The sequence below is a fragment of the Plasmodium gonderi genome (genome assembly GCF_002157705.1).
Source record: "Plasmodium gonderi DNA, contig: Chr10, whole genome shotgun sequence".
Taxonomy (NCBI): domain Eukaryota; phylum Apicomplexa; class Aconoidasida; order Haemosporida; family Plasmodiidae; genus Plasmodium; species Plasmodium gonderi.
The window spans coordinates 338,282-364,187 of NW_021628935.1; the positions used below are offsets into that span (position 1 = coordinate 338,282).

Here is a 25,906-nt window from a genome sequence, read left to right on the forward strand (position 1 = left end):
ATGGGTATCTATAATATAAGCGTAGACTCGCGAAAAGGCGCAATTTTATACTCGTACGTATATCGCACATTTATATTTATTTTGCTAAAATTTTGAGACGCTTAGAAGGATGCTTGACTAAATTTTTTGCTTGCTTAATCAAAGGGGGGCGGAATAAGCTAATATGTGAAAGGTGGAGACGTGAAAATGAGATAATGGGGAAATAGAGAAAATAGAACGGTAGAGAAAATGGAAAAGTAGAAAAAATGGAAAAGTAGAAAAAATGGAAAAGTAGAAAAAATGGAAAAGTAAAAAATATGGAAAAGTAGAAAAAAGGAAAAGCAGAAAAAATGGAAAAGTAGAAAAAATGGAAAAGTAGAAAAAATGGAAAAGTAAAAAATATGGAAAAGCAGAGGATATGGCAAAGGGGTTGAATATCGGGAGAGAGTCGTTCTTTTTTGAGAGGATTTAACACTCCGTACTTTGTAAGTATTACACAATGATTAGGTAAAAACGTGTGAATAAAATCCTGCTTTTGCAGTTCTTCATTTTGCATGTTCAGCTTTTCGCAGCTTTTATTTTTGTTAAAACACGCTTTAAAAAAAAAAAAAAAAAAAAAAAAAAGAAAAGTGTGGCATTTAAGCGCGATTCTTCCAGTTTTTAAAGTACATGCACATGTATGTATTTTTGATAAAAATAAAATTGCTATAAACATACCCATTGCTTTTATTAGAAAAAAGTGAGCATAACTTTTTCTCCATTTCTGTTACAAAATGGTTACCCATCACTTTTTAATATATCTCTCAACATAAAATATTGCGAAAATGAAAAAAATGATTTGCTGACGCAATTATGAATGTACATTTATTCTCCCCGGTTCATTTTTTCTCAAGATTCTTTTTTTTTTTTTTTTTTTTTTTCCTTTTCTATATTGTCATAATGATTAGCTGAGAAATTAAACATAAAATAAATGAAAATGTAGGAAATAAAAATGGAAGAAAGAGAATACTTAAAACAGAATAGTTTTAGGGGTCGATATGGGGCAAATGAGACTGGGGGTCACCTTACACTCGCTAAAACGGAGCTGTAGAAAATGAAAAAAAAAAAAAAATGAAAATTTTGTTGTAAGCTCATTGCAAAATATATGTAACAACGTTTGTAGTACCTGATATCACGACTTGTAACAATATTACACAAACGACACCAAAACGCAAGTAATTTTTAATTTGCAAAAAATGACGGCACGCAAGGGGAAGAAGCTAAAATGAAGCTGTTATTATAAGGCAATTGCAAATTTATGACAACACTGATTCAGATAGATGCTTCATTTGGAATATGTAATTGTGTGTGAGAACAAGGGGGAGGGGAAGGATAATATTCACTATATCTTCATGTTGTAATGGCTTTTCTCCAGATTCCTATATGTAATTAATACGTGCAAAAAGGTTTTCCCATTTTTACCTCATCATTGCCCGTGCTCATCCCAGTGAAAAGCATAGGCTCTCCCGTTTTATGACGGAAATATACATATATATATATATATATATATATGCATATTGATTTAGTCATGCTCACAGTTAATTACCCGTTGGCAAAATTCGGTTTGGAAAAAAAAATGTTTTTTTTTTTTCATTTTTTTAAAAAAAGAAAAGAAAAAAAAGGTTGCTTATGCGTTCTCCACACTGTGATTACTCCCATGAGCAACCTTATATATGTATATATATGTATATATATATATATAGGTAGGTAGGCATGTAAGTAGATATTATAGGCAGATATTTTCCCCCATATATTTTAACAGCATACTAATAAGAAAGGGATTGCCCTTTTTAAGCTACTTTATACATATCCCGTTCAGTAAACTACGGGATCCTGAAATCCCCAAAATAGCCCCCCCCTCTATGTACTAATCATAACAAGAAAATGATTTTGATGTCGTTTTTGAATGGAACAAAAAAAATATGCGAAAGAAAAAAAGAAAAGTTAGTCATATGGACAATTTTTCAAAGTGGAAAAAATTTAAAGAAAGCTTTTTCCAACTCAAGTAAGCATAAATCAAAAGGTGTTCCCAAAAACCTGAACGGTAAGGATAAGTTCATACAGCTGCATCATTCCGATAGTGCCACCAGGTTAGGCAGACAAATGTGGTTTGTGGGGTGTTGGTGTAATATAATATGCAAGTATATTGACGTAGGAAAATGCCAACGTACAAATTGGTAAACATGCACAAGCGTGTGCATAGGTATTCGTTTTCCATTTCTCACCTCACAAGACCAAAACTTTAACATATGTGCATTATTTGTATAATTAACATTGATTGACATATCTCATTTTTATAAACGCACCACGCACACACAATAGGCACGTATTAAATTTTTTTTTTTTGCATACTCCTGTAGGTATCATATAAATGGAATAATGAAGGCAAATAATTGGCCCAAGAAAAATATTTCCAAAAAACAAAATGAATTATATATATTTTTAAAAAATAGAGACAATAAAAATGTAGACTTTCATGAATTAAATATTGTATTAACAAAAAAAATAGGGAATATGCAAAATTTCAATGAAGTATACAAATTTATTTACTACAACAAAGACATCTTAGTCCCTATAAATTATGTAATATGCATTTATAAAATATACAAGTTGACAAAAAAAAAAAATTGTAGCATAGTAAACTATAACATGTATATAAATAACAGTATAGTAGGATTAAACATCGATCAACTAGGTCTAATGGCTGACTTAGACCAAGTGAACAATTACGAGGAACTGAATCAGAAGTTGTCCATACCAATGGAAAGGAGAAGCATTGAGAGTATTGCAAATAACAACATTCATGATAGAGGGGGAAAACATACCGGTCTTACCAAAAAAAAACCTAGTTCTTATGAAACAAATCAGTATGAACTAGATAACTTTTGTTTTGACTATAAAAACGATATATTACAGTACGTGTTGGAAAAATTGAACAAAAACTACTTTATAAAAAAGTTAACGTATCGACATTTATCAAATTTGTTATTTGCACTTATCAATTTAAAATATTACAATATAGTAACATACATGGTGTATGTAAAGTATATAACAAATATGTATATTCACTTGTCATCTCAGGCAATCTCCAATATTACACACTCATATGCATTACTTTTTAATTATTATTCAATTGATTTTACAACATGCTATGAAAATTATGTATATAAATATTACACACTATCGGATAAAAATATAAACTTGGGAAAAAAGCATGACCACATAAATTTTATGTTTTTATTACTAAGTCGATGGATGTGTATCAAGGCAATTACACATTTTAACAAAAAATGTAACGCAAAATATGATATGGATATTTTTTATAAAGGATTTTTATCAAATACAGAAGAATTAAATGAAAAAGAAAAAAAATATAATGTACAATTTAATTCGGAAAATGTCAAATATGAGAATGAACATTTTTTTCAAGAATTTTTTATTTTTTTATGGAGTATATCAAAACTGAAAATTAACAATATCTACATCGATTTCATGTATTACATAATACATCAAAATAGGAAATATATTTTTCTTAAATTAAATGAAAAAGATGTATGTAATTTTATTCAGTCCATATGTACCTTTTACCCAATAAAAAAATTGAGACAAACGTACGTGTCTAATGGAGGTAATAGCAGCTATGCGTTTTGTCTACGAAATGAAAAATTTCCTACGTTCGACTATGATGCTTTCTTGAGAAGCTCCCTCCTTTTGGCCCTCGTTCATTTGAAAAAATGCACATATCAGCACTATTCAATAATCTTCAAAATCCTTCGGAATGTGCAAAATTGGAGCCAGTCGAATTCCGAGGGAGTGCCTAATTGGGGTGACCCTAGAACTTTTTCTCAGTCAGCAGAAAAAGAAAATGAGGTATGCATATGCATGCTCAGTGAAGAACTAGACCCATACTCAAAAAATAATCCATTATACAAAAAAGGGGATATCTTTTTGAAGGAATACGGAGAAAAGGAAACCCTATTAAATTGTCGTAAAAGAAATTCAATTGAATATATTATAAAAAAATTAACAAAAGTTCTTGTAAAATATTTAATTATAAAACTTGAAAGTGAAAATGACCAATTGCCTTTTGTTATTAACTATAACAAGTATAGCTCGTCGTTAAACTTACAACACTTGTCCATATATCTATACAATTCATCTATAATGGATGAATTTTATCTAGAAAACAAGATAAGAGAAAAATTAACCAAACTTTTAATATCCATTTTAGAGAAAATAATAAAACATGTTCACACATTTGACAAAAAGTGCACAAATTTAAAATACATGGATGATTTTTTGCAAAAAAATTATGAACATTTAGTTTGTTTAAGCAATATTAACTATGCTTTAAATAAAAATAATATTATTAACGAATCTATAGTTTTACACTCATCTATACATTTTTACAAATTGTATCACGTATTTTACAATGCCTACAGGAACACAGAAAGATCCGAATTATTTTTTAATTTTCTTGAAAAAATAAATGAACGAGTGTTATCCATCTATAATTGGACATCGTCACACACATGCATGTCACTTATGCCATTATTCAGTTTAATTAATTACAACTATTTGTATATTTTATATAAAAAGGACATAAAAAATAAACTTGTCCTTTTAAAAAAAATGTTACTGCCAATAACGATATATAACAATATTACTCTAAACCAGCTCCGTCTCACCTTGAAGATTTTAATTAATTACTACATGTCTTACCTAGAATGCACTGAGGATAGTAGTAATAATTATTTACATGAATTGGAAAATAATCATGATGACATCTTAACTTGCATGTATAGCTTATCTTTGATAATAACAAACATATCACATAACATAAGAAAAACAAATAATATACAAAAGAACATAAAAACGAACAATGACAAATGTGAACATGTCTATTTTTACATAAACATTGCAAACATTTTGTTAAGAAAATATTTTTATAAATTATATAGTTTAAATGTAGGAAATATAAAAAAATATATTTTGTCTCATTTTAAAAATGAAGAAATAATTATGAAATTCTATACCTTTTACTTATTCGTAAAAATTAATATGAATAATACACCTTTAGAGTATGATAGAAATACTATAAAGAAATTTATAAGCTCCATTACTATATCCAAAAAGGGGTTTTACTTCTTGGAAAAGTTAATTTCGTCTTTTTCTCAGCAAAACGAGGAAAGTTCTTTACACAGAGAAAGTGAAACTGAAGATTCTAAGCAGGTCCATTTTGAAAATAGTGAATTTCTTGCACAAGTGGGAAATGGAAAAGTGAAGGAAAAGATGAACAACGACAAGACACAGACAAATGATAATTTCCTGAATGAAGAAGTCTACACGCAAAGCACTAGTAAGAACCGCATGAACAAGTTCCCACTGTACTCTAACAATATAAACAATAAAAATTATTCACCAAGAGAAAATTTAGGCATATTTTTTTTAATACAAAAAAGAATTCATCAGAGTGAAATAAAAATGAATAAAAAGATCTTCCTATTTTTAAAACACCCTCATGTATTTCCAGACATATTTAACCCAAGCCTTGATAACGAATTGAGAAAAGTAGAGGAACAGGTCCTTCTAGCATTTAAACAAATAAAAAGCTCGAAGTCTCATTTAAAACTATATGATTATATAAAATATATTTACGAAAAGAAAAAAGATGGAAAGAAAGAAAGTTTTCACATAAAAAACGAATACATAACAAATAAAAACAACGCACTTTTTGTTGTAGATATTTATGATGAAAACACGAATACAATATTCGAAATTGATGGAATTAGTCATTATTCAAAACAGTACATACCAAACAAATCCTTCGATTCTTTTAACTATTTTTACAATTATAAATCATGTTACATTTTTAAGCATTTGGTTTTAAGCAAATTTTATAACATATTACACTTACCGCTACACAATGGAAAGCTATGCAAGAGCATAATTTGTAATCACTACAGTGAGAAGAATGAAAATATTCAGTAAAAAAAAAAATAATAATAATAAAATAAAATATACGAAAGTGGAATGTAAATATAATCTGTGAAGGAGGGGTTCCCTTTGTCTAGATATAAGGACGCTATATATTTATGCATATACATGTACATATTTTAATTAGATGAACACATTTATATGTGCACACAAAGTATGATTATAATAAACGTTATTAATAGCGTTACTGTAACCATATATGAAAACTAAATGAGAATTTCTTCAAACATTTTAAGAAGATTTGTTTCTCTTACAAAAAAGAAAAAAAAAAAATTACAAACATATTGATATTGACGAATTATGCATGTATTTTGTATGATGCTTTTTCTTTTTTTTTTTTTTTTTTGTCCTCACATCCCTTGTTTTGTTTAATATTTCATACATATTAACGTATATACGAACAGCTAGCTTTTTTTATATTTTTTTAGTAATTTTTTTTTTTTTTTTTGTCCACATATCCCTTGTTTTGTTTAATATTTTATACATATTAACATATATCAGCAGCTATCTTTTTTTATATTTTTTTAGTAATTTTTTTTTTTTTTTTTGTTCTTTTGTTTCGTTTCTTTTAAGAAAGAGGGGGGTAAATATCCCCTCCCTATAGATGTTTGTTCATCTCACATTACCAATACCTTTATTTCATAAGAAGAAATTATATTTTCATCTAATTCCATGTTCAGCTTTTCCTTACATGTTACAATTAGTTACACATTTTTCCTTCGTATGGAGAATTTGTTCACACTGTCATTTTTGTATTTCACTTTTTCGCACGAAATAGTGTGTGAAGTAGTAAACACATAAAATGAATTTGTCCCACATTATATATGCACGACAAATTACACGAGAGCGCAGTTATTAATTAAACATATATATTTTTCGAAAAATATCATCATGGTAAATAAAATATCTGAATAAGTATCCTTGTCCTTTTCACTGCCCTTTTAATGGACTATGTTTACATACACCAATATAAGCATGAAAGTACATGCGTTTACGACATTTTAAACTGATTTATTTATGCCTTGCTCTTATACTACACAAAAATGACTTAAATTTTGATTAATTGTTAATTAGGCTGTCTTTAAAATGAGTTAAATTTATGTTAATTTGTAGCACATACATATAGATGCATTGATGTACCCTGCATTCATTGACATATATAATAAATTATTAAAAAAAAGAGTTAAACTAAAAAAAAGGGGAAAAGGACGAAAAAAAAGAAAAAAGAAAAAACCAAAGAATCTATATTCATTCGTAATTTAATCACACATGTACACTATTGCATGTAGAGTATATCTTGTTATGCTGTCTATATATCTCTTTTTATGTTAATCCCTTAATATTCTAGCCCATTCACATTTTTGTAAATCTAGTGCCTTATCTTCAAAAACACTAACTTTTAATCCCGCCGCGTAAAAAACATTTCGAGCTACGTTTTCATTTTCATTTCCCTCATAATTTAAGTCTTCTATAATTAGGTCATTCAAAAAACATACAGTAAATTTCTATTATGTCGTAAGAAAAAAAAAAAAAAAAAAAAAAAATGTGGTAGCTCTTTATTCTCTTTTTTCACGACTACGTTAAATGGAATTTCGCAGATGAATAGTGTTTTTTTTTAATATTTTTAACACATATTTTTTTTTAATAACATAATAAAAGACGCATATTTTTGTCCGAATACACATCGTATGTATTTGCCTTAAACGTGAATGCTGCATAAGCAAGAGGGTCTCACATTTTCTAGTTTCGATTTGATTCGTTCACTCCTGATGTTCTGTGGAAGAAAAAATAAATAAAATAATAACAAATATAATAATATAATAATACAATAGTATAAAATAATAACAACTACACACGTTTGTGTTCTACATGGACCACGCTTATATGACTAAACGTGATGTAAAACAATGTGTTTTTTTTTTTTTTTTATGTACCTCACAACATCTTTCTAATTCCCTTTTTTCGTCGTCATTAAGTCTTTGTATTATATTTGGATGTATAGAATTAATTAATCCATTTACATTAATGGCTAATTCGAGTATAAGTCTGTTTCTAAAATTTCTATAAGAAGCATAGAAAAAAAAAAAAAAAAAAAAAAATTCTATGGTGTACTTGGTTTATTAATTTTGATGATGTACATTATTCTCTATCTCATTATAAGTTCTGTCATATTTCTAATAATTTTTTAGTTTAACATGTATTCATTTAAAAGTTTAGACGCCTGTGAAAAGAGGACAGCATAATATTCACATCTCAGTTTAATTGTCATTTTTTCTTTCCTTTGATGTTCATCATTCATCGATCCGTTAAAGTTAATTAATTTCCTTAAAACGTGGAGAGAAGTAATAAAAATTTATGTTAGGGGAGAATACATAGACACACAATAGAGTCCACAAATGTACACAAAGATCTTTTTATGCAGAACTATACTATGAATACCATGATGCAAAAGGGAAGCGTATACATAATGAATTATTTACACTGATAAAACAAAGTATTCTTATCATGTTATGATAAATCATGTCGAAGCAGTATATTTCAAATATTACGTTGCGTAAATTTTGTATTGTTCAAAATATCCCTTCAATTCTAGGTAAGCTTTTTTCATAGTTTCTGTTGGGAATGTTTGGATTCTATTACTTATTTGTTCTTCCCTGAATATAAATGGCAATATTTCCAAGCAAGGCGATTTTATTGACATTTTTTCTAAATGGTTTTGGAAATTTTTTTACCTATGTTTAGCTATTTTTTTTTTTTTTTCGCCTTTCTTTTAGCCCTATTTTTGCGTTAACTGGAATTCTGTTTTTTTACAGGGTTAATTAAAAATAAATTTTAAAGTGAAATGAAAATAAATACCAAATTTCATTTAAAGAAATCAAAGTCTTTGTGTTAGGGTAAAGCATGACACATTGTCATATTAAGCGCAAAAATAAAGAAGATAAAAAAAAAAAAAAAAAACAAAAAACTTGCGCGCATCGGTGAAGTAAAATTCCGAGAATGGAAACAAATTGCAGGAAGTGATAAATGGTAATAAAAAAAACAGAAAAAAAAATAAAAAGAGAAAGGGGAGTGGAGGGAGCGCGATATGGATAATATTTATAACTGCTACACACAAACGTTACTTACATTACGTAATTTAATTAAAAATTTGTTAAACTTTGAATGCTTGCTAAGATGCCAAAAGTGTCTTCAAATGTTATCTAACGTGTTCAGGCATATATATTCTCTATAATAGAGTGATATAAATAAAAAAGAAAGAGGAACATATGTTTTTTTGTGTTCTTTATATACTCTTTTCTATTCTTTTTGCTGTCCTTTTTTATATATAACACGTATATGTATTTTAATTAATCCAAAAGGTGGAATGTTTATAAGACATTCAATATTGATTTAATTGTTATCAACGAAAAAAAAACTTTGTTGTTTCTTTTATTCCCCATACAATAGTTATTCCCAAAATGGAAAATTATGTTATATACCTTCTTTTTTTTTTTTTTTTTTCCTTCTTCGCTAAACCTCACTTTATTTTACGAATCAATTTTGCTTCATCCCTTTTAAATGTTTAAATTCAAAATTATTTAATTTTGTTTTTCTGATCTCACCAATTTTTCAGCAGAATTCGAGAGAAAAGGAATGCACACAACGAATTTATTCCATAGTCGATGGTATTGCAAATTTTGAGAAAAAGAAAAATACGATAAATGCGTAAATGAAATTCCCAGACAAGTTGCGCTAAAAATTCCACAAAAATATTTCATTATTATACATGTACATACTTAATGTTACAACGCACCATCTACTTTTTATTATTGAAACATAAGACGTTTTGAGGAATAAATCTTACTCCAACAGTGAAGTAAAATGAAAAAAAAAAAAAAAAAAAAAAAAAAAAGTTAAAAAGTAAAATAATAAACTAATATTCACATTACAGTTGTAAAATGATCAAAATACAAGATACACGCCCAATTGTTTTCCAGCAATACAAAATAGACGCTCCACCACCCCCCATTACTATAGCTAAATAGGACTTTTAACTATTTCCCAATTGGTTGATTTTAATTTTATTTCCCAACTTTTTATCATACATTTTTTTGTGCCTTCAGATAAATCAATGGTCAAATGTCATTTGTGAAACATGCATGGATTTTTTGTACTCGAAAATGTTACCCCAGAAGTATATAAGTAGACATGCATTTATTTTGAGAAAGTAGAATATATACTACTCACACGTTCCTCATTATAATGTGGGAAAAAGAAAAGAAAAAAATTCCCCTTTACATCCATCTACTTGTGTTGTGTTGCTGTGCCTTCACAAAAACCTTTCATCATACTAATAACTCTATTAAGGAATTTTTTTTTTTTTCACCATTAATCATATAAATCTTTGTTTCTTTGTTTTGATCTCCCTTTCAGTAAGTTGTTATATTTTAAAGAATACGAACACCGAAACATCTCTCAAATTATCAACCTACTGGGACAAGGGAGATAGTCATATACAGCAAAAAAAAAGAAAAAAAAAAAAAAAAAAAAAAAAAATACATACACACAGAAACACTTGCAACCAAATAATCCTTAAAATAAAATTAAAAGAAAAAACAGTCAACCCTTTTGACATAAAATTACGTGACCAATTTTTTGTTTTTTTTTCAGAGTACCTCCAAATAGCTTGGCCGAATGATATAAAAAACTGTAACTTACTTTGTTATGTTAATATCTATATTTTAAAAATAGCACAAGCTGGCTAAGTGTGCTTACATATAGAGAAAATATGGAAATAGGTAAAAGAAAAAAAAAATATATATGAATAATTTGAATAAAACATATTTTAATATGCGAAGTCGTGTTTAACAGAAACATAATAAAACAGCGAGATATAAGATACATAAGAAATGTGTGAAACTTTTGTGTACATAGTTATAATGTTTGTGTATATATAATGGCGTAAAATCATATATGTAAATTTAAAGTGCTCTTATTCTACAAAAAAAAGAAAAAAAAAAAGAGGGGTAATAATTTTACGTATATAATATGATAACGCTAGATATTGATTATCTTCTTCGTCTTCTTCACCCTCCTCATTGATTTATTTGCATTCCTTTTGTCCCCTTCATCTTTCGCAACACAATTTCAACTTTAACTCACGCATTCATATAAATTATGTGCACACAATGGACGTTATACATACATTTATATGTATGTGTATATATATGCATACACGTATATATATATATATATATATATATATATATATATATATATATATATATATTTAACGTTATACACAATGATAGTTTTATGTGTATAATTAAAAAAACTTCTTTTTTTATAAAGGTAACAATTTTACGATTACGACGAGAAAATGAAGCATAAGAAAAAGACGAATAAGAAAAAATGGCCCACAATGAGTTTTAATATGCACACATATATACGTATCCATAGATGTACAATTGTATCCATAAACCCTATACATATTTTTGCTTATTCAAACACTTTAAAAACATTTTAGTGTCTATTTGATAAAAAAAAATGCTATTATTCTTGCAATTTTCTATGATTTTAAAATATATAGTTGTTGAAAATTATTTTGGATACTAAAAAAAAAAAAAAAAAAAAAAATGGGAAAAAAAAAAGGATTCACTAAAACGAGGATGTTATATGGACATGACAAATTCAGTTGTACTCGTCGTCCTGCCTCTGGTATGCCCTAAAATAGAAAAACGGGGGGAAAGAATTTTTTTTTTTAAACTGGTACATAAAAAGAGCTCGAGCGCATGTATGTACGGATGTATGGATGGATGTAAGTATGAGCATGTACATCAGTTTATTTATGTATATATATATATATAGATAGATAGATATATGCACACGTTTAGTGTAGATTACCTCATGCACGCATCTTCGAATAACTTCTTAGTATCCGTTACTTCGTTGTTTTTCTTAAAATCCTGAATAACCTTTTTCATAATTTTTGCTAGAGTAATAAGGGACTCTGCTCTGGTTTTTCGCATGTTTTCATCGACGGACATGTCGGTAAATACCTTCTTACACACTCCTTTTATGGTTTGATCAATGTCAATTAAACAAATATTTAGCATCGTTTCCACAATAGCTGGCAAGGAATCTTCAATTTTTTTATTAACTTTGGCAGTTTTTTCTAAGGACATATCTTCATCTTCTTTTTTCTTGATTTGGCTAGCTAAGGAACTAGTTTTAATTAAAGTCTTTACAAATTTAAAACCAGTACCTATAACTCTTTTTTTTTGTTGCATTTTATAATATTTTCCACTAATTCCAAATAAACTATATTTATCTCCTAAAAATTGGTTGGCACAATTCTCATAGGACCATGCAACATTTTCTAAAATTACATGTCCGAATGAAGTTTGGCATAGATCTTTAATTTCATTTTGAAATTTTGTAATATATTCCTCTTTATTTCCATGAATATAATTATTTAACATTTCTCTCAAATGTAAGGCTAACTGAACTTCTCTTTTATTTTGTTCTTTAACAATGATTCTTTGTACATCTTCATCTTTGTATATCTGTTCATATTCCACATACATTACCATTCTTAGTTTACCAATATATGGATCTAATTTTTCACTACCAAATAGTAGGGTAAAGAAAAACGTTGAATCAATGAACTGCATATTATTAATAGCATTTTTTCCTTCCTTGTCATATCTTCTTCTTCTTTCTACATCTCCTAAAACTTGATAGGCTTCACCTATTTTCTGAAATTGTTCTTTTGCTTTAGAATCTGAACATTTATCTGGATGATATTCTTTGGCTAGTTTGTAATATTGCCTCTTAATTTCATTTTGGGTAGCATTGATAGGTACTTGTAATATTTTATAAAATTCATCATTTTTAACTTTTATATTTCCATTTTTGTTATAATATTCATCATCATTTACATCATTCTTCCTCTCATATTTCGAGTTTCCGTTGCTATTGTTATTTCCATTGTTATCGTTGCCATTAGCATTATCATTAATTTCGTTTAATACTTTATTAGCTTCTTCATCTAAATTGTAATAAAAATCATACCATTCTCTTTTTTCGTCATCCCATATTTTACCTAATGCCCTCTGAGCTATCGATTCAGGTGTGTTCATTATGCCCCTACCAATTTGATAGCTTGCTACACCTAATGATATTATTGGAATAACTACTGCACTTAGAAGGCCAAAAAACATACCCTTGAAAAACCCATTAATACCTTCAGCTTTAGCACATAAATAAGGGGATATAAATAAAAAACTTGTTCCCACAATTATTCCTTTTGTTACTGATTTTAATCCTGACACTAATCCGGCACCTGCATGTTTGGGTTTCCTCGTGGAGAATATGTTACTAATTAGGTTTTTTTCTTCTCGATCACTTTCATAGTCGAATTTGGGGATTATCTGACTATTTTCTGTGTGCGTGTGTGTATATATGCGTGGGAAGGAAAGGGGAAGCAGGTGAAAATAAAGAGGAGCATATTATATAAGAGGTGGTACTACACACTCGATGGAACAATATAACAAGGGGAATATGATAAAAGTTAGTGTCCCATACTCCAATGTATTTTTTTTTTTTTTTTTATGCATATTTACCATACGTTTGTGACTTGTTCATGCTCTCACTAGTGCTCTTATCCTTCAAAAATAAGAAAAGAGGAAAATAAAGTATATATATATATATATATATATATATTATGCTCAAAGCATGCTGCACATAAGTCACTATAAATAAATAAGCAAATTGAATGTATATGTCCCCTCTCCTGATTACAAATACTCAATGTTTTATTTATTGTATGTCTTTATATAGGAAACTCAGTTTGTAACTAAATGCACAAAAGTTGTTAGACATTTTACATATTTTTAAATATATATGCATTATTCATTTTCTCAGTTGCCAAATAATAACAAATATGCTATTATTTTTATCCATATACATGTGAATAGAAGATTTTTTTTGTTGTTTTTTTCTTTTTTCCCTTCTGTCAAACTGTGATATATATACATATAACATTAAATACACGTTTGTACATAAGTAAATCTGTTATTTTTCTGTACACAACATCATCTGTGCTACAGACACATTGAATTTTTTAAGCTTACTTCCTCCATTTCCTTAAACTTGTAATAATTTTTTGCATCTACACAATATGATGGGAAAAAAAAAAAAAAAATTATAAATATAGGATTGTTCGTGGAAACGATTACTTTTCTTTAAGGGGAAAATTAAATCAACTCTCATTACTCATGGCACAATAATAAAACTGTCCTTTTTTTTTTTTTTTTTTCTTTTATTTTCTTTTTTTTGCTTACACTTACCATTTCTTTTTCTTATGTTATTCATTTAAAAAAAAAAAAAATTACCTCAGTGTTAAGAAGGATTCACATGTATATGTACATATATGTTTACACATATGTATACACGAAGGTGTGTATGTGTTTCTGTACGTGGTTATATGTTTTGGTGTGTAAGGGCAAGAATTTGTACTTTTGTATGAGCGTGGGTATTTGATGAATGGGTCACACATTAAATTCAACTATCAGAAACGTTTTTCCTGATGCTGATGAAAAATGTTTGTGTATATTTTACCCAGCTGCAGAACAAAAATATACTAAGGTAAAAAATAAAATTCAGTTTGAATGAAATGAAAAAATTAAACTACAATCTTTTTAGCAGTATAACATTTTACAAGTTTTCGTATAGTGTTGTGCTTAAGGATGTATGTATATAATATATATATATATATATATATATATATATATATAAAGTGATATTTGTGGAGAAACAAAAACAGATTATAAGTCGTATATTTCCTGCTGTTATAAATAATATATATTTTTTTAATTCATTTAAAACAAATTTATTCATAATGGCTATTTGTTTTCTGTTTTTTTTTCTTTCACTTTTTTTTTTTTTTTTGGTTTTGCTAAACTCTTTACTTGTTTTTTTTTTTTTTTTTTTTTTTTCCCTAAAAAAAAAAAAATAGAAAAAAAAAAAAAAATGGAAAAAAAAAAAAAAAAAAATTTAAAGAAAAAAAAAAAAAAAAAAAAAAAAAAAAAAAAAATTTTATGGAAAAAAAAAAAAAAAAAAAAAAAAAAAAATGTGGAAAAAAAGGTAAAGGAATTAAATATTAAAATTTAAATGAAAAAAAAAGCAGGTGAAGTACATAAAATCAATGAATGTAAAAACAAAAAAAAACAAAAAAAAAAAAAAAGAAAAAAAACATAAAAACTCCACTACACAAGTACCCACAAAGTGTGCTGCATAACATGCAAAAATTAAAAAGATTAAGAGGGAAACGAAAATAAACCTTGTAATATTAATAAATATATGTTTTGGAATACACGACATATGTTTTAATAATAAAAAAGGATGAGTGAGTTTAAAATAGGTACCTTTATTTTTGAATATTTAATTGAACAGTAGAAGAAACTCATGAAAAGTAAAAGCGTGGTCTTTTTTTTTTTTTTTTCTTCTTCCTCCTGTTGCGGTATGATGAATTATATCAAACTACGAATTGGGGCTATTTATTTAGCTTTTAATTAAGTTGGTAAGACTATTTTTCACCCTTGAACAATATATATTTGAAACACAATGTTTCATTTTTTTTTGAGAAATATAGATATCATTGCAGTAATATTTTTACCTTTTTACAAGTTATTAATTTTCATTTGGCAATTTCTGTTTTCCACTTTTCATTTTTTCTCCCCATTCGAATTATTTGTCCCTTTTTTTGCAACTTTATGTTCACACACATCTACTTCTTTTTTTTTCCATATCCCTAACCAAAACTAAATTATAAATGTTTCGAAACATTTGAACTTGAGAAATATTTCATTCCCACACCTGAACTTCATAAAACAAAGCAATTTAGTAGAGGCACAAAATAAAAAGAATGTGTGCCCATTTTAAATACCATTTATAAATATGTACACAAAAATGTGCGCAACAAAAAGAAGAAAAAAAAGGACGTGTTAATATCATTATCTTTGCTTCCTGAATTTGTGAACATATGACAAATTACAGATATCATATTTTGCACACCATTTCCCCTTTCTTTAACTTAATATTTTATATAAAAGTATGATAGGAACAGATCTTCACAGCGATATGTTGTTCTTAAGGATAAATATTATTAGTTCATCGTTTAAGGAGTACACGACCACATAAAAGGTACATACATATGTCAGGTAGATATGTATATTTTTCCTACTAACTTTCAACACAGTAATATCATTATTACACAAAATAAAAAAATTGTCATTAAGTTTAAAAACAGCATGTACATAAAATATATAAAGACCTTTATAACTGATTCTTAGTGTAATGCAATCTTTTCTTTAGGCATGTGTGCCCCTATACAAGAACATATATATATGCATGTGTATATACATATATATATATATATATATATATATATATATATATATATATATATATATAACTTTAAAAAAAAAAAAAAAAATTCACCCCTTTACACCATTTTAATTAAAAAAAAGGGGGAAATACATTTATTTAAAAAAATACCCTAAATTTGTCGCTACATGTTTGCTGCATATTTTTTCCTCCCTTTTATGGTAATTTTTTTTTTTTTTTTTTTTTTATTTTTATGATCGCATTATGTAAAAATGACTAAAAATGAATTATATTTTTTTCAGTTTTAGCTATTTTCGTGAAAATAAATTAAAACAAAGCAACATATTTAATAATTACATTACCCTTACACAAATCACCTTCTCTAAATGTTTTTATAATGAAAATTTCAAAGTTAAGAAATATAAAATGGAACTATATACTAAGTTCAAGACGTTCTTTCAGTGGGTACACAGGAAAGCACATATCTGACAAGGAATTGGTTAAAAAGAATGACAACTGGTAACTTAAAAATGAGCGAATGTACACACTGTTCGTAAAGAACTAGAAACCACACTTGCGAAAAGTGCACCTGCACAAGAAACATATATAAAAACATAAGAATATAAATATATATTCATATGCCATAATTATATGATACATGCTAAAATTCCTCCTTATCCCTATATATATGCCAATAGGTACATTGAGGAAACTAATTTTTGCCTAGGAAGAGTTACGGTATTTAATTAGAAAAAATAATAATATCTATTCTTCCCCTTTTATTTTTGCCCCGTTTATTTTGGAGAGTTTGCATTTATCTAATCCACCATTGAAAATTCTTTGCAGCATACTTTTTTTTTCTTTTTCTTTTTTTTTTCACGGGACACATGATCATGCTTGCATACATCTTTATTTATATGAATAATCAATGTCTGTTTTTTTTTAGAAACTCAGATTTTCGGAAAAGGACGATATGGCAAGAAGAGTTTTGAAAATAATGGACAGTCAACTAAGCAAGATGTACACACGAATGCGAGATGGAACAGTTATCCCTTACATGTCCTTTTATTTGAATGACGTTATTGATAAACCTGCGCCAAACCACCAATTTATTGAACAGCCACTAATCAAGTGGACGTGGGACGAAGCCTACGATGAGGCTTACGAAGAGAACTGAAACAAAATAAAACACACAAAACAAAATAAAACTTACAAAACAATATAAAACTTACAAAACAAACTAAAACAAAACAAAATAACAAGCCTAAAAACATTTTTTATTAAAACGATATAGACGGAGGCAACTGTAACAATTAAGCAAAATGAAAATGGGGAATGAAAACCATGAAAACAAAAATGTCAGAAAGAAGAATTATCAGAATTTTATTCATACGTTACTACCACTGTAACTTTATGTTCTCACATGTACGAAAAATAGTATGTGCAACTCTTCATATATGTGTGTATTTGAAGAGTTTTATTTTTTGTTTTAATTTTTTGTTCACTTTTTTTTTTTTTTTTTTTCTCGTGTTTTTGTCGTTGTTCCTATCCATGTAATAAATAAAATTTAAATAGGTATTCACTTCTAACAAATACATGACGATAACATCACAAAGGTTCAAGTTTTATTAAAAATTAATTTAAAATTATTTTTTAATTTAAAAAAAAAAAAAAAATTGGACAAATGAGGGATGCAAATTTTCAATCTTTATCAATTAAAATATCAATTATAAATAATGGGAATACCATTTGTTCGCAGATAATTTTTACCCGTTTATTTTCCATGAAAAGGCTATCTAAGGATTTCACTACGGCCATGTGAACGCTAGAGGCACCTAAAAGGGGGAGAACAAATAGATACATTTGTATATTCATGCATATGTATGTGTGTTCGTGCATTCGTGTGTGCATGTGCTTGTTCATGTGAAGGCGCGTTCTTTTGTCAGCTCAATCGGCACAAGCCCGCGTAGAGGCCTCCCCCGTTTACCTTTATGCGTCTGGATAAACTCTGTAACGGAAAAATTGTTCACTTTAAAAATGTTAAAATTCAAAATTTGGTGAAAAACGAAAAGGCATTTCAACTCGTAGACATTCATGTATGCATACAAATTCGTAAAATGAAAAATGGTTAATACTCTATACAAGTAAATTAAATCGTTCACAGGTATGTTTAATGAGGGAGTTATTTTTATATTTTTATCCCTTTTATGATATTCGGATATTTCTATACTATTGGTCTGAATTAAATTGTATGTTCCTTCATCCATTGAGTTTAAAAAATAACTAAACAGCTTTAACATCAATCGAATAGATAAAGTGACGTGATTGGAATATTTCTTTCGATCATATATATGTAAAAACAAATGAATTAAATTTGAATAAAATAAAAGACACAAATGTTTACAGTTTAAGTTTTCATAATGAGAAAATATTTGGGGGTACATATACTTGTAAACCTTCTCTATGTAAATTTCATAGTAACTTGTGTGAACCTTAATTATAGATGAGTATATATCAACAAAATTTACTATATATTGTTTATAATTCGAATTGATCATCACTAGAAAATCCGAAATTTTCCTTAACAAATGATTTATAAAAAAAGGTAAATTGTTATTGATGTCAAATAGGAGCATATGGACATGTAGCTGGAAATAATATTTTTTATTTTCTTCGTTCATAGGTATAAGCTCTATACATTGTAATATAGCATTTTTGTTGTTCTTAAATTTTTGCATATTACCACCACCACCACTAATGCAAGTGTTACTAAAAATGCATTCGTTGCACAAATTTAATGAATGGAAAAAATTAAAGGTTGTTTTGTTTTTTTCATATTTATTTTTCATATTCACTCCGTTCTTAAGATCTAACAAATGCTGATTTAAATTATCAAATATGTTGTATATAATACTCTCTGCTTTGTTGCAGATGTCTGTAGGTACATTTCTGTTCATCAAAATAAGGGGGAATAACTCCACTATTTTATTTTTTGTCACATAGTCACTAGCAACATTGAGAAGCATTTGTTGCACTTTTAAAGTTTCCTTTTCTAGGGAAACAGTATGTGATAAGTTACCAGACTGTTCAGAATTATAATAACTATTTTGAGTTCTCTTTTTAATCAATTTTAATATTTCCTTAATATCTGTACTAGATATTACTACCCCTTCTGGACAACCGTTTGGATTCAAAATGTTTTCCTTTTTCTTCTCACAAATAAGAACATTTTCTCCTTTACATATGTCATTATATATATATTTCATCAAATTGCAATAATATTTGTTAATGGAAAAATTATGGGTATCTTCTGTGTGATTATCTCCTACTACTGTTACGTGCCTTTCTAAAGATGTCAATAAGATAACTTTCATTTTGAATTCCAGTGTGTGTGCACAAATATGCTGTATGAAGTGTAGTACAGTATGATTACTAATGGGATGAAGGTTAGCCACACTTTGTTTGTAAAAGTGTAATATATATACTAATAAATTTTGCTTAAATTTTTTCTTCTTAATTAACTGAATAATTAAATCATTTATATTAGAAATGGAGAATTTCGTAATATAAGTTATGGTGTTATCTAGATTTCCATACTTATAGACAAAATTTAAAATCGTGAAGATGTCCAAATCAATCATAAGTTTCAGTTTTAATCTTTTGCATTCTTTATTTTTTAACAAGTAATAAATGATAATAAAAATCTCCGACCGTTGCTCATGGTTTAGGTTAATGTCATTTTGTACAATAAAATTGAGAAAGTTACAAAATTCTCTATTCGAATAATTATTTATCATATTCCAACAGTTTTCAAAAATGTTATTTATGAAAAGGTCTTTCTTCAGATGAAATTTTTTATTCTTATCCTTGTAGTAGACGTGCGTGTAAGCTAATAATATGTTTACCAATTGACCACTTGAAAAATAACATATATTTTTTAAAATTTTTTTTTTTAATTTTTCCAAAAATGGCACATACTTTTGTAATTGTAGTTTATAGACAGCATAAACAAAAATGTGTGTATCTAAACAATTAAAATGATACTCATTTTTTTGCAATTTTTCAAAAATTGTATCAAACAGTAGATAACTTCTAATATTTAAATAGTAGCAACTGTGCAATAACAAAGAAATTTCTCTTATCGAATAATTCCAGTCATTTGGTTTGCATATTCTATGTACAAATTTATCTACAAACGAAAGTGAAGTGTTTTCTTGTGTTTTCTCACTCCCTAAATAGTAGTAACCCCTTTTTCTAATTAAACATAACATAGTCTTATTATTTTTACAAATGTTAGAAAGAATATGGATTATATTAATCCAAGCGTTATTTGTATTGTCAATATCATTTCTGTAAAAAAAAATGTGTCTGTGTAATAAATGCATAATACTATCCTGCATTTTTTTGCTCAATGTTATTTCCCCCTTACTTATTATAGTTAAGAGCATATTAAAATGGATAATATTTAAGTTTTCCATCATTAACTTATTGTTGAGAATACGTTCTACAACACCTTCTGTGTTGTGACTAGTTCCATTTTGATTTCCCCTTTTATTACCTTTTACATGTAGCAGAGCGTTTTTCAACATTTCTCCAATTAGCACTTTTTGTTGAACTTTTCCATTTTGTTCATTTCTGTGGATTCCTAAATAATCAACAATTACATTGTTAAAATTTGGTCGCCCATTTTCGCCTTCCCTATTATGGGAGAAGTTCTTTTTACCAACTTCCGTTTTGGATTTCCATCCTTTGCTCCTCCTTAAAAAAAGGGTCCCTTGACAATCTAAACCTCCTTCGAACACACCATTCAAACATGAAGTTAACTTAAAATAAAAGAATATGCGATTCTTACAACGAAACAATTCATTTTTTCCAATTCTCATTATTACTTGTTCCTTTCTTTCTAGAACGGCAAGTTAGGTAGAATATGTATTTCACTTTGTCCACCTCAGGCACAACATATTGTATATAATGTAACATTCGAAATGGTAGGGAAATGTGGAAAGACTGGAAAACCTGCGAGTCCATGTATTGGGTATACACCCTACACAGACACATATGCATATATATATATATATATACATGCACGTATGTACATTCATATAGCGAGAGAGATGATAAGGTTACTGTATCCATGAGAAAAAAGTCACATCAGTAATACTATCTCACCCCCCCCTCCTTTTTATTTTGCTAAGATTATTTTTGCTTTATATTCCCCCTAATTAGAAAGAATGTACTTTTATCCACTTTATATTAAGTGTGCATACATTTTGAGCTGCTTTTGAAACTAATTCTACCAAATGATGTTAAAAACATTTGTATGGAACAGAAAAGGCAAACATTTGTAGTAATATCTTCTGTTATATAAAATATGGGCAAAGGTTTAAATTCCAAAATGATCATACCACGAAACGCCCGAATTCTATGCACGTTTCAAACGTTTCCCTGAAAACCATTAAACTGCAAAGAAACTATATTAAAACTAGTTTGGGGCCATATATAACCTGATTTATATTCCTCTTTATGCAATCATATAACAGCAAAAGGAGCACACAAAAATGAACGTAATTCATACATACGTATATTTATATATATATATATATATTTATTTATTCATTATACATGAATGTGCAGCATTATGTAGGTTCCCATAATGTTCTTCTCTTTTTAACTCTTGAGGCATGCACAGTTCATTTCTTACACGTGACGGTGATGTTATTTTTTTCTTTTTCTTTTTTTCTAAGCATGTATTTCCTCCTATTCGTTAAACAAAAAAAAAATTTTACACCCCCACTTTTGGAAGGAAAAAAAAAAAAAAAAAAGGTGATAAAACTTATATTTACATTCCTGCTCAAAGAACAAACGTTCTAAATGTAAATAAAAATGCTACACAATATAAAAAAAAAAAAAAAAAAAAAAAAAAAAAAAGTAGTTATGCTTGAACTTCTCTATTAAAAAAAATGTACTAATAATTTGTTTCCTCCTCCCCCCACTTTTTTTTTTTTTTTTTATGTCCCTCAATATATATGACTTCATTCATTCATTGATTCCTTTATAATTCATGTTCGATTAAATAAATAAAATGAAGCAGGAAAGAAAAAAAAAAAAAAAAAAAGAAAAGGGGAAAAGTGAACATATTCTTGTACGACTTTTGTAGAAAAACAATGTTATAAATTTTTTCAGTTTTCCTCCAATTTTTGTTGCAAGTGTAATTCCATGCATATTTCTTCCAAAAATACTCATTTCCCATCAATTGATATTTATTATGCGTTAGAATATTTCGAAGGATTTCGCATAAGATTAAATTATGTATGCATATAAGAAGATGCACATGTGTATATGCAAAGGAACATAAGAGAAAATAATCTCACAACTACGCAACTATTTGTCGCATGTGTATACATTAGGACCAACCATCAACAAAATTCAAATCCCCTATTTTTCCCAGGAACCATATAATATTCGAAGTCATTCTTACCCATATATTATAGCAGTCAGAGAAACACTTCAAGAATACACATCTAGCCACACCTGCTTACATTATTTTATTTATTTTTACATTATTTTATTTATTATTATTATATTTTTTTTTTTTTCCACCTTTTTCCAATAAAAAAGGTCTAACAAAATGAACGGAAACATACAGAAATTCAATATAATTCTGCGTAAAAGCAGACCAGGGAAACAACTGTATAGTAGTGAAGCTTTAAAACTAAAAAGAAATCCAAACTTAGAAAAGTTATATACAGGAGAAAAGCAAAATTTGGAAAAAGTTCCCTTTAAGAAAGAAAAAATCGAAGACATAATTAAAGAAGTAAAATTTGATTACTACTATTTTAATGAAGGAAAAAAAAATACATACAAAGATATTCCACTCAATATTGCTGTCATAAAAGAATCAGAATTGCCACCTTTCAAGGAGGTTGATGAAAAATTACATTTTTCAATTTTGGAAAATGACCTGAGAATTATTTCTACAAACAAGAATAACAACGTTTGTTCCATAGGTATGTAATTCGTATGAGACTATACATACATATAAATTTGACGGGTAATTGTTATAATACCTTTTTTTTATTGTATCATGTGATTCCCGTATGAGATACAGGTCATGTTTTCACATGTACATATTATTTTTTCACATACATATTTTTCTTTCAAGCACAACTAATATATTTATATATATATATATGAATCCATAATTCACACCCACGGAATAAGACACGAAACACTTTTGAATCATTTGTCTCCCTTTTGCAGGGTTATATGTAAAGTGCGGGTCCAGGTATGAAGAAATAAATGATAAGGTGAATGAACAGGGAATGAGTGTAATGATAGAGAATATGGCATTTCATAGCACTGCCCATTTGTCTCATTTGAGAACAATAAAATCATTGGAGAAAATAGGAGCTAATGTGAGCTGTAATGCATTTCGTGAACACATAGTTTATACATGTGAATGCTTAAAGGAATATTTACCAGTAGTGACAAATTTATTAATAGGGAATGTTTTATTTCCACGATTTTTATCATGGGAAATGAAAAATAATGTAAATCGTTTAAATACAATGCGTACGAAATTATTTGAAAATAACGAATTATACATTACTGAATTGTTACACAATACTGCATGGCATAACAATACATTAGGAAACAAATTATATGTATGTGAATCAAGTATAGAAAATTATACTTCAAGTAATTTAAGGAATTTTATGCTTAAACATTTTTCACCCAAAAATATGACCCTAGTTGGCGTTAATGTAGATCATGATGAATTAACAAAATGGACATCCAGAGCATTCCAAGATTATGTTTCTATTCCGTACACAAATCAGAAAGAAGTAACTCCAAAATATACTGGTGGATTTGTAAGTGTAGAAGATAAAAATGTTAAAAAAACAAATATTGCAATAGCTTATGAAACAAAAGGTGGTTGGAAAACTTCAGATATGATTACTCTAACTGTTTTGCAAACCCTAATGGGTGGAGGTGGTTCTTTTTCAACAGGGGGTCCAGGAAAAGGTATGTATTCTAGACTATTTCTAAATGTTTTAAATAATTATAATTTCATAGAATCTTGTATGGCTTTTAGTACTCAACATTCAGATACTGGTTTATTTGGATTATACTTTACTGGGGAACCAGAAAATACACACGACATAGTAAAAGCTATGGCATTGGAATTTCAAAAAATGAATAAAGTTACGGATGAAGAGTTAAATAGAGCAAAGAAAAGTTTAAAAAGTTTTATGTGGATGAGTTTAGAATATAAGTCCATTTTAATGGAAGATTTAGCAAGACAAATGATGATTCTGAATCGGGTTCTTTCTGGAAAACAGCTATGTGATGCAATAGATGCAGTAAACAAAGAAGATATCAATAGAATTGTTGGACACTTTTTGAAAACGAAACCAACTGTTGTTGTCTATGGAAATATTAACCATTCTCCACATTACGATGAAATATGCAAAATTTTGGGATAAAAAAAAAAAAAAAATTATATAACTATTCCCACGATCGAAAATGAAAGGTACCTTATACTTTATAGACCTTCTCATCGGTTATAACACAAATTTACGTCTATTATAAATATATGTGCAGATGCTGAAATCATTATATCTACTTCGTGCCTCCTATATGGAAGTCCATATATAGTATTTTTTTTTCACAACTAAATAAATATCAAAGTACGTATCATAAAGTCCATATCTAATTACTTCAAGGCAAACACACACGTATGTGTATATTTTTACACAGACGAGTAATGACGCTTTAAAGTGGATTCAAAAAACTAATACACTTAATATAAGGCGCAAAAAAAAAGAAACATAAATATGCTTTAATAAAAAATACCGAATATGGACTTCTTAAATTTGATCATTTCCAACAAGTATAATTATTCATTTGTTTTATTTATTGTTTTTTATTTTTTTATTTTTCTTTCTTTTTCATCCCCCCTCTACCCCACTACACAATATCAGCCATTCTTCCTCGCTTTAACCACATGGCATAAATATTAACTTAGAATATAAGTAAAACGGAATATATATATATAAACTTTAATCTTAAGTAAAAAAATTCTCCAAATTAGTTCTATTCATGCGAAGTAAGATTCGTGTATTTTTGAATTCTACACGAATTGTAAAGTTTCTCTCTCACCACATAAAAAAATCTTAACAAATCTTACCATTGTAAATGAACCAAGCAAATGGAAAAAACTATGAAAATGTTATAACATATTTATTACCTTCTGATTTTTGTTCAACCTTTTATATGTAAAACACAACTTTGGAACAAACTAAACCCTACTGGTATACGGGTGGAAGAACCATGTTAACCTTTTTTCTTCTTCGATATTTTAACATTATGCTGTTAAAGTTAAAAATGTAAAAAAACATTCTTACTTTAATACCCTTTTTTTTGTCTCATTTATGGATATGTTTCTTATTTTTATCATAATTTCTTTAGCATAATACGTGTATATATACAAAATTGCGGTAATATTAATAAATTCTCAAAT

The 25,906-nt window shown here is 27.8% G+C and overlaps 7 protein-coding genes across 7 annotated transcripts; 4 read left to right on the forward strand and 3 right to left on the reverse strand.

Annotated features, from left to right (window-relative positions):
- Positions 1-1,902: 1,902 nt before the first annotated feature.
- On the forward strand, positions 1,903-6,009 carry PGO_100770 (hypothetical protein, conserved; the record flags this gene model as incomplete). The annotated part of the gene is made up of 2 exons (XM_028688108.1): positions 1,903-2,108; positions 2,379-6,009. The coding sequence occupies 2 exons, from the start codon at positions 1,903-1,905 to the stop codon at positions 6,007-6,009; spliced, it is 3,837 nt and encodes a 1,278-aa protein (XP_028543909.1).
- A 1,334-nt stretch (positions 6,010-7,343) lies between these two features.
- Positions 7,344-8,716, reverse strand: PGO_100780 (hypothetical protein, conserved; the record flags this gene model as incomplete). The annotated part of the gene is made up of 5 exons (XM_028688109.1): positions 7,344-7,520; positions 7,751-7,789; positions 7,950-8,076; positions 8,211-8,339; positions 8,565-8,716. 5 exons carry the CDS (start codon positions 8,714-8,716, stop codon positions 7,344-7,346), a joined length of 624 nt encoding a protein of 207 aa, XP_028543910.1.
- Positions 8,717-9,177: 461 nt separating this feature from the next.
- PGO_100790 (hypothetical protein, conserved) lies at positions 9,178-10,760 on the forward strand (the record flags this gene model as incomplete). The annotated part of the gene is made up of 6 exons (XM_028688110.1): positions 9,178-9,210; positions 9,629-9,680; positions 9,837-9,871; positions 10,119-10,197; positions 10,429-10,503; positions 10,666-10,760. 6 exons carry the CDS (start codon positions 9,178-9,180, stop codon positions 10,758-10,760), a joined length of 369 nt encoding a protein of 122 aa, XP_028543911.1.
- Positions 10,761-11,685: 925 nt separating this feature from the next.
- Positions 11,686-13,641, reverse strand: PGO_100800 (hypothetical protein, conserved; the record flags this gene model as incomplete). The annotated part of the gene is made up of 3 exons (XM_028688111.1): positions 11,686-11,719; positions 11,899-13,438; positions 13,620-13,641. The coding sequence occupies 3 exons, from the start codon at positions 13,639-13,641 to the stop codon at positions 11,686-11,688; spliced, it is 1,596 nt and encodes a 531-aa protein (XP_028543912.1).
- A 3,139-nt stretch (positions 13,642-16,780) lies between these two features.
- On the forward strand, positions 16,781-17,560 carry PGO_100810 (hypothetical protein, conserved; the record flags this gene model as incomplete). Its single annotated transcript, XM_028688112.1, has 3 exons — positions 16,781-16,902; positions 17,082-17,121; positions 17,330-17,560. The coding sequence occupies 3 exons, from the start codon at positions 16,781-16,783 to the stop codon at positions 17,558-17,560; spliced, it is 393 nt and encodes a 130-aa protein (XP_028543913.1).
- A 742-nt stretch (positions 17,561-18,302) lies between these two features.
- PGO_100820 (hypothetical protein, conserved) lies at positions 18,303-21,266 on the reverse strand (the record flags this gene model as incomplete). The annotated part of the gene is made up of 1 exon (XM_028688113.1): positions 18,303-21,266. One exon carries the CDS (start codon positions 21,264-21,266, stop codon positions 18,303-18,305), a length of 2,964 nt encoding a protein of 987 aa, XP_028543914.1.
- Positions 21,267-23,011: 1,745 nt separating this feature from the next.
- PGO_100830 (mitochondrial processing peptidase alpha subunit) lies at positions 23,012-24,869 on the forward strand (the record flags this gene model as incomplete). The annotated part of the gene is made up of 2 exons (XM_028688114.1): positions 23,012-23,390; positions 23,644-24,869. 2 exons carry the CDS (start codon positions 23,012-23,014, stop codon positions 24,867-24,869), a joined length of 1,605 nt encoding a protein of 534 aa, XP_028543915.1.
- Positions 24,870-25,906: the final 1,037 nt, after the last annotated feature.